Source organism: Mastigoproctus giganteus, chromosome 3 (genome assembly GCF_048544385.1).
Source record: "Mastigoproctus giganteus isolate SK-2022 chromosome 3, ASM4854438v1, whole genome shotgun sequence".
Taxonomy (NCBI): Eukaryota; Metazoa; Arthropoda; class Arachnida; order Uropygi; family Thelyphonidae; genus Mastigoproctus; species Mastigoproctus giganteus.
Window position 1 is genome coordinate 70,526,588 of NC_143577.1, and position 12,137 is coordinate 70,538,724.

At 39.6% G+C, this 12,137-nt stretch overlaps 1 protein-coding gene across 2 annotated transcripts in view; it reads left to right on the forward strand.

Annotated features, from left to right (window-relative positions):
* The window catches only part of LOC150088073 (coiled-coil domain-containing protein 134-like), a 37,586-nt gene that overhangs the window by 5,333 nt on the left and 20,116 nt on the right, over positions 1 to 12,137 (forward strand). For both annotated transcript variants that reach the window (XM_090370558.1, XM_090370559.1), the window contains exon 2: positions 9,707 to 9,828. In XM_090370558.1, the coding sequence (XP_090226684.1) occupies positions 9,707 to 9,828 (122 nt within the window). The remainder of the gene's footprint in view (positions 1 to 9,706; positions 9,829 to 12,137) is intronic.

Consider the following 12,137-nt stretch of genomic DNA (forward strand, 5'->3'; position numbering starts at 1 on the left):
ACCCCCCTGTTCGTTCAAAATACCTGTCCAGCTGAGCCTTAAACTTATTTAGGCTATCAACCTCCACCACAAGGGATGGAAGTCTGTTCCACCAACCAACCACCCGCTGGCTAAAGGCAAATTTCCGCATGTCTATCCTACATCTGTCTTTCCTCAATTTGAATTTATGCCCTCTCAGGTGATTTTTCTGAGCTAGAGGAAGAATCCCATCAGCATTGAGCATGCTTAAACCATTCAAGGCTTTATACACCTCTATCAGATCACCTCGCTGGTGCCTAGTCTCTAGACACTGTAATTTGCAAAACTTAAGCCTTTCTTCGTAAGAGCACCCCTTTGTTCCATTCACTAATCTTGTTGCCCTTCTCTGTACTCGTTCCAGCAGCTCTACATCCTTCTTGAAATGAGGCCTCCAGACCTGTATACAGTACTCTAGGTGTGGCCTGACCATTGCCTTATACAATGGAATAATCACCTCCTTATCCCTGCTGGAAAAATTCCTGTATATCATTGACAATACTCCATGAGCTACTCTTGCAGCCCGTCTGCACTGCTCAGAGAACTTCATATCTGCCTGCACAATCACCCCCAAGTCCCTTTCATTCTCTACCACTGTCAGTGTAGTACCACATAGTTGATACGTTGCTTTGGGGTTGCTTTTTCCCATGTGTAGTACTTTACATTTGTCAATGTTAAACTTCATTTGCCACCTCTCAGCCCATCTGCTCAACCTTTCCAGATCCTGTTGCAGCAGCATAGTGTCAGTAGTGTCCTTGACAACCCTGCCAACCTTTGTATCATCTGCAAACTTGGACATTAAGCTTGATATACCATCATCAATATCATTTATAAATACAGAAAACAATAATGGACCCAACACTGAGTTGTAAGGATATTCTGGAGGGCGTCGTTAACTGTTGAGCATCTCTGTTTGAAACCATATTAACTTATAGAGGATAAATTTGCTGCATTGTAATGTGCTGTAATTCTACTGTGTAGGAGGTATTCGAAAAAGCTTGTTTAGCACAGATATTAGGGCAGTTGGTCTATGTGAAGATGGGATTTCTGGAGGCTTGGTTGGATTTTTCAGAATCAGACATATGTTCACTGTCTTCCAATCAGAGGGGGAAGAGTCCTGTCTACAGGCAGTGATTGAACAGGATGAGTTATGTGGTATGCTCCAATCTTCTTTATGATCTCCAGTTCAAATAGGTCTGGTCTTGAACATTTATTGTTGTGGAGTCTACTAGTTGCTGTGTGCAGCTCCTCAATGGTGACTCTTGATGTTCTGGACTATATGTAATGTTGTCCTTGCAGAGTTACTGTTGCTGATTTGTGCTAGGGTCCATTGCTGGTTGAATAATTGTATCCAAGATGTTATTGATGGATCTGTCCCATGAGGTTGTTATATTGCCTTGAGGGGGTTATAGAAAACAATAATGGGCCCAACACCAAACCCTGCAGTACTCCACTAAAATCACGAAGAGCAGTGTCCATTGATCACTAATCTGTCTTCTTCTTCCACTTAACCATCCCTTTATCCATAGCAGCAACTTCCCTTAAATGCCATACTGCTCCAATTTGTACAGTAGTCTTCATGTGCAACAGTATCAAAAGCTTTTCTGAAATCCAAGTATATGATATTAAAATTATTTTTTGCATCCAGTTCCTTTGTGACCACATCATAGTATCCAATCAAATTGGCCAGACAAGACTTCCCCTAAACAAACCCATACTGTGTCCGAACCATAACTGCAGTCTTGTCTAGATGATCCTGCAATGCTTCTTTAACCAGTGACTCCATTATTTTCCTCAGAACAGAAGTTAAACTGACAGATCTGTTTAACCATTTCATGTCACCATTATAACTCATGTCACCATTTGACCCCTCTTCGTGAATTGGGGATATATTTGCAAGTTTTCAGTCCGTGGGGACCTACCCTGATTCCAAGAATGCTCTTATAATTATGACTGCTTCCTTTAATATAACTCGATAGATCCCATTCATCCTAGGTTCCTTTCTTATGTTTAACTTCAACAATTTCTCCTCCACTTTGCTCTCAGTTGTTACCAAATCATTAGCTCCCTGTTAGTTTGATAAGCTTCTGGCCTCCCCTTACCTACAGAGTTCCTCACATGTGAATGTAGATGCGAAATACTCATTCAGTTTGTCAGCTACTTGAGCAGGATCATCAACAGTTAAACCATTGATATCACGTGGACTTATCTGATTCATCATTTTCCTTCTAGAGTTTACATAAGTGAAGCAGTCTTGCCGATTTTCTTTGCATCATGTCCCTAAGATTTCTCGCAATCTGCCTTTACGTGTCTAACCCCTTTTGTGACTTGATTACAGACTAGCTTATCTAGCATGGGCCTATGATGCCTGATAATTTATATTGCATCCCATGCATTTTTCTTCTCCGCCACTAGTCTCATTAGTTCATCTGACATCCATTTAGCCCTAAACCTTGAATAGTATTTCTTTGTTGGTATGAAAAGCCTAGTAGCTTCCAAGATTAATTCCTTGAATGCTTCCCATTTAGTATTTGCTGTTGACAACATTGTCAGTTGGTTCCACTGTATAGAATTTAAAAACTGCCTGAGACCACTGTAGGCATCTTTATGGAAGCAAAAACCCTTCCCTTTCCCCCTGATGGCAGATATATCATTAAGTAAATCCCACATTAGGGCACTGTGATCACTGCCACCTACTGGTTTGTTTATCTGTAGATTTTTAATGCATGAATAACCACTGCTGATAATCAGATTGAGAGCGATTGAGAGTATTACTCCCTCTTCTTACCTCTCAAACATGCTGTAGAAAACAATTATCCAATAAATCGACAAAAGCCTTGGTAGAGTACGAGTGACCAAACCACAAGTTCCATTCAATATCTGGGAAGTTAAAATCCCCCATTATAAGACATTCTGATTTACTATCCTACTCTATTTCTCTGTACAGAGTCATTGGGCCTATAATACATTTCTACTCTCATTTTTGCTTTCCCAGTGCTTATGTCACACCAAACTGACTCGGCATTGTGCTGTCCACCCATGTTAACTGGATGCACTTCCTTAGGTATTATGTGTTTCTTAACTAACAGCATAACTCCCTTCCTATCTGTACACATTGCACTCCCCCAATTCCAATTCTCATTCCTTATATCTGTATGACACCATGCCTCTGATATCCTAACAATATCTGCCTTTGATTTCTTGACCAGAACTTCAAATTCATAAAATTTATTTACTATATTCCTTGCATTGGTGTACATGCAAGTATACACACACCTGTTTTTGCTCTTAGTTACCCTAACACAGCCCATGTATTTACTTGTTCCGTGATGATTTTCAGCAGTTCTTGGACTCCCCAGCACTTTGTTTTGCAGGCTGCTGCTCATTCTGAGGAGAAGCAGTGCAAGAATCACTTTCACCTCTTCCAGTGGTTAGGTTAATATTTTAATTAGTGTATTCCCTCCCCCCCCAAGCTAGCAGTTTTTTGACCTATCTAATGCTGTCTCGATAGAATCAGCAAATATTCTTCACCCTCTCTGTTTAAGTGTATCCCATCCCTGTAGAAGCACTCCCTGTCTCCTGTTAACAAGCACAGACCACACTGAGAAAAATTGTACCCTAAGAGACATGCACAATCTCTCCAGGGTCAAATTGATTAGCATTAGCATATGATGCAAGAAAGCAAGCTTATACAGCATCAGCCAAACAAAAAACCCTTTCACCCATCCACCCGCTCCAACTATTTGTCTAGTTCTGCCTTGAATCTATTTAAGCTATCAACTTCTACAACCACAGATGGAAGTTTGTTACAGCAATCATCCACCTGCTGGCTAAAGGCAAACTTCCGCACATCTATCCTACAACTGTCTTTCCTCAATTTGAATTTATGCCCTCTCAGGTGAGCATAAATTCTGAGCAAGAGGAAGAATTACAACAGCATTGAGCATACTCAAACCTTTCAAGCCTTATACACCTCAACCAGATCACCTCACAGTGCCTAATCTCCAGACACTGTAATTTGCAAAACTTACGCCTTTATTTGTAAGAGCAACCCTTTGTTCCATTCACTAATCTTGTTGTCCTTCTCTGTACTCATTCCAGCAGCTCTACATCTACTTAAAATGAGGCCTCCAGACAAGTATAGAGTACTCAAGGTGTGGCCCAACCATTGCCTTATACAAGGGGATAATCATCTTCTTATCCCTGCTAGAAAAATTCCTGTATATCATTGACAAGACACCATGAGCTTCTCTTGCAGACCATCTGCACTGCTCACAAAACTTCATATCTAACTGCATAATTACCCCCAGGCCCTTTTCGTTCTCTACCACTGTCAGTGTAGTACCACACAGTTGATACATTACTCTGGGGTTGCTGCTTCCCATATGCAGTACTTTACATTTGTCAATGTTAAACTTCAGTTTACACCTCTCAGCCCATCTGCTCAACTTTTCTAGATCCTGTTGCGCTAGCATACTGTCATTAACAACCCTGCCAACATTCATATCGTCTGCAAACTTAGAAATTAAGTTTGATATACCATCATCAGTATCATTAATAAATACAGAAAACAACAATGGACCTAACACTGAATGTGGGGGAAGGACTCCACTAATAACATTAGTCCAGAGAATCTAATAACAAAGAGCAGTGTCCGTTGATTACCACTCTCTGTCTTCTCCCACTCAACCATTCCTTTATCTGTACCAGCAGTTTGCCTCCAATGACATACTGCTCTAATTTGTGCAGCAGTCTTTCATGTGCAACAGTATCAAAAGTCTTTCTAAGGTCCAAGTATATGATATCAAAATTATTCTTTGCATCCAGTTCCTTTGTGACCACATCATTGAATCCAATCAAATTGGTCAGACAAGACTTCTCCTTAACAAACCCATGCTGTGTTGAGCTATAAGTCTTGTCTAGATGTTCCTGCAGTGCTTCTTTAATCAGTGCCTCCATTAATTTCCCTGGAACAGAAGTTAAACTAACAGGTCTGTAATTAGTTATGTCGCCCTTCGATCCTCCTTTGTGAATTGGGGTCACATTTGCACATACAGTCCATGGGTACCTCTCTGAGTCCAAGAAAACTCATAATTATGACTAAAGGTTTTCTTACTTCTTTTGCTGCCTCCTTTAATATAACTGGATAGATCCCATCCCTTCCAGGTGCCTTTCTTATGTTTATCTTCAACAATTTCTCCTACACTTTGCTCTCAGTTATTACAAAATCATCTAACTCACTGCCAGAGTTTAACACACCTCTGGCATTCCCCTCCCTGAATAACTCCTCATGTGTGAATGGAGATGCAAAATACTCATTTAGTTTGTTAGCTACATCCATCAATATCAAGTGGACCAATCTGATTCATCCCCTTCCATATAGATTTTACATAACTAAAGAACTCTTTGCTGTTTTTTTTTTTTTTTGCATCCTTTGCCAAAGATTTCTTGTAATCTGCCATTGCCTGCCTAACCTCCACTGTGACCTGGTTACAGAACAGCTTATATCTATCATAAGCTTCCATGTCACCTGTTAATTTATATGTATCCCATGCAATTTTTTTCTCTGCCACATGTCTTATTAGTTCATCTGACATCCATTTTGGCCTAAACCTTGAACAATATTTTTTAGTTGGTATAAAAAGCCTGTTAGCTTTCAAGATTAATTGTTTGAATGCTTCCCATTTTGATAGAATTTAAATTCTATTCTCATTGTATAGAATTTAAAAACCGTCTGAGACCACAGTAACCACCTTTATGAAAGCAAAACCCTTCCCTTCCCACCCGATGGCAGTTACATCATTAAGTAAATCCCACATTAGCATTAGCATTAGTAGAGGCATTTGATGCAAGAAAGCAAGCTTATGCAGCATCAGCCAAAAAAAAAAAAAAAACCTACTTCCACTTCACCCCTCTGTTCGTTCAAAATACCTGTCCAGCTGAGCCTTAAACTTATTTAGGCTATCAACCTCCACCACAAGGGATGGCAGTCTGTTCCACCAACCAACCACCCGCTGGCCAAAGGCAAATTTCCGCACGTCTATCCTACATCTGTCTTTCCTCAATTTGAATTTATGCCCTCTCAGGTGATTTTTCTGAGCTAGAGGAAGAATCCCATCAGCATTGAGCATGCTTAAACCATTCAAGGCTTTATACACCTCTATCAGATCACCTCGCTGGTGCCTAGTCTCCAGACACTGTAATTTGCAAAACTTAAGCCTTTCTTCGTAAGAGCACCCCTTTGTTCCATTCACTAATCTTGTTGCCCTTCTCTGTACTCGTTCCAGCAGCTCTACATCCTTCTTGAAATGAGGCCTCCAGACCTGTATACAGTACTCTAGGTGTGGCCTGACCATTGCCTTATACAATGGAATAATCACCTCCTTATCCCTGCTGGAAAAATTCCTGTATATCATTGACAATACTCCATGAGCTACTCTTGCAGCCCGTCTGCACTGCTCAGAGAACTTCATATCTGCCTGCACAATCACCCCCAAGTCCCTTTCATTCTCTACCACTGTCAGTGTAGTACCACAGAGTTGATACGTTGCTCTGGGGTTGCTTTTTCCCATGTGTAGTACTTTACATTTGTCAATGTTAACTTCATTTGCCACCTCTCAGCCCATCTGCTCAACCTTTCCAGATCCTGTTGCAGCAGCATAGTGCCAGTAGTGTCCTTGACAACCCTGCCAACCTTTGTATCATCTGCAAACTTGGACATTAAGCTTGATATACCATCATCAATATCATTTATAAATACAGAAAACAATAATGGACCCAACACTGAGCCCTGAGGGACTCCACTAATAACATTAGTCCACGATGAGCAGTGTCCATTGATTACCACTCTCTGTCTTCTCCCCCTCAACCACCCCTTTATCCATAGCAGCAATTTGCCTCCAATGTCACACTGCTCCAATTTGTGTAGCAGTCTTCCATGTGCAACAGTATCAAAAGCCTTTCTAAGATCCAAGTATATAATATCAAAGTTATTCCCTGCATCCAGTTCTTTTGTGACTGCATCATAGTATCCAATCAAGTTGGTCAGGGAAGACTTCCCCTTAACAAAACCATGCTGTGTCTGAGCTATAACTGAAGTCTTGTCTAAATGATCCTGCAGTGCTTCTTTAACCAGTGCCTCCATTAATTTTCCTGGAACAGAAGTTAAGCTCACAGGTCTATAATTACTTGTGTCAGCCTTTGATCCTCCTTTGTGAATTGGGGTCACATTTGCACATTTCCAGTCTATGAGTACCTCCCCTGAGTCCAAGGAAGCTCTCATAATTATGGCTAAGGGTTTGCTTACTTCCTTTGCTGCCTCCTTTAATATAACTGGATAGATCCCATCCACCCCGGGTGCCTTTCTTGTGTTTATCTTCAACAGTTTCTCCTCCACTTTACTCCCAGTTATTTCAAGATTCTGTAGCTTACTGCTAGAGTTGAATACACCTCTGGCATTCCCCTTGCTGAATAACTCCTCATGTGTGAATGTCGATGCAAAATATTCATTTAGTTTGTTAGCTACCTGAGCAGGATCATCAACAGTTGACCCATCAATATCAAGTGGACCAATCTGATTCATCCCCTTCCTTCTAGAGTTTACATAAGTAAAGAACTCTTTGCTGTTTTTCTTTGCATCCCTTGCCAAGGATTTCTCGTAATCTGCCTTCGCCTGCCTAACCTCCTTTGTAACTTGGTTGCATATCAACTTGTATCTATCATAGGCTTCTGTGTCATGTGTTAATTTGTAAGTATCCCATGCATTTTTCTTCTCTGCCATATGCCTCATTAGTTCATCTGACATCCATTTTGGCCTAAACCTTGAACAATATTTCTTAGTTGGTATGTAAAGCCTAGTAGCTTCCAAGATAAGTTCTTTGAATGCTTCCCATTTTGAATTAGCTGTTGGTAACATCATCAGTTGGCCACTGTATAGAATTTAAATACTGTCTCAGTCCATCGTAGTCGCCTTTACGGAAGCAATAACCCTTCCCTTTACCCCTAATGGTAGTTACCTCTTTGAGTAAATCCCACTTCAGCACACTGTGATCACTGCCACCTAGTGGTTCATTTATCTGCAGATTCTTAATGCATGAAGAATCACTGCTGATAATCAAATCAAGAGTATTACTCCCTCTAGTTGCCTCCCGAACATGCTGATGTAGAAAACAATCATCCAATAAATCCACAAAAGCCCTGCTAGTGTGTGAGTAACCAGCCCCCAAATTCCAGTCAATATCTGGGAAATTAAAATCTCCCATTATAAGACTCTCTGATTTACTGGCCCACTCTATTTCCCTGTACAGTTCCTTATTATACTCATCAGAGTCATTAGACCTATAGCACACTCCTACTCTCAATTTTGATCTCCCAATGCTTATGTCACACCAAACTGACTCAACACTGCACTGTCCAGCGATGTCGACTGGCTTCACTTCCTTGGTTTTTATGTGTTTCTTAACTAATAGCATAACCCCTCCCCCCTTCCTATCCTGTCTATCCTTTCTGTAGACGTTGTACTCCCCAAATTGCATTTCTGCATCCCTTATATCTGTGTGACACCACGTCTCTGATATCCCAACAATATCTGCCTTTGATGTTTTGAGCAATACCTCAAATTCATCAAATTTATTTACTAAACTCCTAGCATTGGTGTACACGCAAGTATACCTGCACCTGTTTCTATTCTTAGCTACCCTAACACAACCCATGTGTTCACTTGTACCGCAATGGCTCCCAGCAGTCTCTGAAATACCATGCATCTTGTTTTTCAGGCTTCTGCTCATTCTAATAGAAGCAGTGCAAGAATCTCTTTCACCTCTGCCAGTGGCTACTGTCAATCTATTGGTCTTTGTCTCCCCCCAAGCTAGCAGTTTTCCGACCCACCTAACACTGCCTCGATAGCATCAGCAAATATTCTTGCACCCTTTCTATTTAAGTGTATCCCATCCCTGTAGAAGCAATCTCTCCTGTTAACAAGTAAAGGGACATTAGTACACTGTGATCACTTTCACCAAGTGGTTCCTTTATCTGCAGATTCTTAATGCATGAAGAATCACTACTGATAATCAGATCAAGAGTATTACTCCCTCTAGTTGCCTCCCGAACATGATGCTGTAGAAAAAAAATCATTCAATAAATCCACAAAAGCCTTGCTAGTGTGTGTGTCACCAACCCACAAATTCCAGTCAAGCAAGGCTGTCATCATACACTCGCATTTTGCAATTGGGTTAGAATTTGAGAAGTATGAAAAATCAAATGTCTTTTAGATGATCAGGTTTATTTAAAAAAATTTTAAAAACTTTTTTAAAGTTTAATATGAATATTTCATTTTTTTAATTTAAATATTTTTGTGCCATCAAAATAGTGAAGAATATGCGGTTAACTTTATTTCATATTGTTTTATTCCTGTTGTTTCAGAATGTATTTAATGGTATACAAAATATACCAAGATGGCTGTCATTTTGATACTTAAAAATTACAATTTTTATGCAACCATTTTTTTCTAGTTATGTTCCTGTTTTTTGAAGATGGCTGATACTATTGCATACTGCAGAGTTGTGAACTATTTCTCATTTTTTATTCCAGAAATACTGGAATAAAATGTACAAAATTTAACCATCTGCTATTGTTAATTTTTTTGGTACACCAGCTGATAGGAAGATGGTTTTTCTTAACTATAGGTTTTTAGTTAAGGCACTCTTTCGGCATAAACGAGCAGAACAACTAGAGGCAGTTAAAACAATAATGAACTTTGCTGACTATGAGAAACAGTATAAAATGTTATCCATTCTGTTTGAAAAAATGTTTGAAGTAAGTAGATATTAAATTCTATTTTCATTATCATTTCAGCATCTTTTTATTATGAAGGATGAGATAGTACACTATAAAGAATTCAGTCACATGATAATGCGAAAGTCATGAATTGATTTTTGCTCCAGTCACTATTGTTTTATAATTGAAATCATTGAAGTACGATATGGATATAGCTGGAGGTGCAAAAAAATTCTTTTGATTTATAAATAATAACTAGAAATGAGAATAATAATAATAAATAACTAGGATGCCCTGCTCGCTTTGCTCGTCATCCCCCACACATGCTTTTCTATGTAATATGTAGAGGTATGATGGAGTAAGTCAAATCTTTTCTACGTAAAAGACACACTTGTTGAAATGCACTGATTGAAATCTAATCTAATATGTAAAAGAAAACAGAAAGTATAAGAAAAACTCTAAAAAGTAAAATTGTGTGAATACTGAGTGAATGAAAGTTATTAATTGCATGTTCTATCTTTGCCTCTTCACCGGAAAGACTGATGGCTATGCAGGCTCTCATGGTTATTCAAGCTAACACCATGCTGTAAATTTTCCTAGCTGGCATGGTGTAGGATGCTGATACTGGCCATTAGGGTAACCCCCTGGCCAGTGTGGGACAGAGCTGCAAAAAGCAGGCTCCACCATAGGAATCTTTCCTTATGTTCTTTTATTCCTACCACCTGGGGTTGAGTCTCCTTCCCCCATCATTTGTGGCCCCTATTCCCCTTTTGCCTGATGGCTCACCCCACCACCCAATTTCAACTACCACCCTCTGGACCAGGATGGATGTCCTGTACCAGGGTTCCCTTACAGTTTCTTCTTTTAATTGGGCAAGTGCTCTCTACCCTTTTTATCCCACCTTCTCCCCATCCTATCTCCCCATTATCTCCTTTCCAATAAAATATTTTTTAGTTCCTTTTTTTTTTTTTTTTTTTTTGAGAGGGAGGGCTCTCTTTGGATGCCTAGGTTACCCCAGGGTTCACCCTGCCAGAGCTTTCTTCTCTCCTAATGTGTCCTGGCCCACCTTCCCATGGTGATGATGGAAACAGGTTGTTAGTGGCTCTCCACAGCCCCCCCAGGCCTAGTGACCAGAGGAACAACACAATCAACCCACACTAATACTTCAGAAAACACACACTAACACACACCCTGACCTTATGCAGAGTATTGTATTCTACACAGAGTAAACATGCGGAGTTGGGGGGAACTCCTGTGCCGCCAGAACAAAAAAACAGTTACTGTAATCGATATCTAAACAGGAAACAACCTGAGTAATTATTTACCTGTGAATTTGTAGCGTGCAACGTTTTCAAGGTCGAATAAATATCGCTATGTAATTATTTACCTGTGTTCATATAGCTCACTTAGGAAAAGGCCTTTTCCTTTGGGTTCCCACAATGCATGAGGAATATTGTTGCATCTGAAAGAGCAGGACTGAAATATTTAACTAAATTATTTATAAACTATACAAATATTTAAAATATTTACAAATGACTAAACTATTTACAAGTATGCAATATTCATTAATATACAAAAAATGTTACAATGGAACATCGAATGTTAGACAGGGAAGCATGTGTACGAGATTGGTGAATTTAGTTAGTTATTTTGGTTTTTAGGAGCATTAGCAACTAAGGCCATATTGCTCCGAGAATATGTGGTGGTCATTCCCTGACCTTTCCGCATCCTCCGTATTTGGTGGTGGCAGGCTCGAACCCCGGTCTAATCAAGAAGCATGTGCTACGCACTGCTGCTCCTTCCCACCTGGCTACGGAGGTGCCGGTTAGTGAATGTTATGTAGGCAGTTGTCAATAATTAATCGCATTTGTAGTGACATAATTGCCTCGCACTCTTCTCCCATTGGCTCGAATAAATATCACTAGGAGGAAAACATTTTTTAATGTATAGAGAGATAACAAAAGGAGCAAATGCATAACTAACCAAATTATATCGATATTTATAATTTTATTATGGAATTAATATGATCATATAAAAAGTATTAGTTAAATTTTTGGATTATATTAAATTTATAATTTATACAGTCCAAAAATTTTATACAATTGTGACACCACATTTGGAATAAGGTGTCCAAATATGGAGACCTCATCTGAAAAATATAGACATTGAGCTTCTTGAAAGGGTTCAAAGACAGGCAACTCACATGGTGTGATTGGCAAAAGGGTGACTGTACAAGGAAAGATCCTGATTATGTGGGCTGTAGAGCTTGGCAACCAGTCACCTCAGAGGAGATTTGATTGAGGTTTATAAGGTTCTTAATAGTAATTATAGTATTTCACTATTACTGT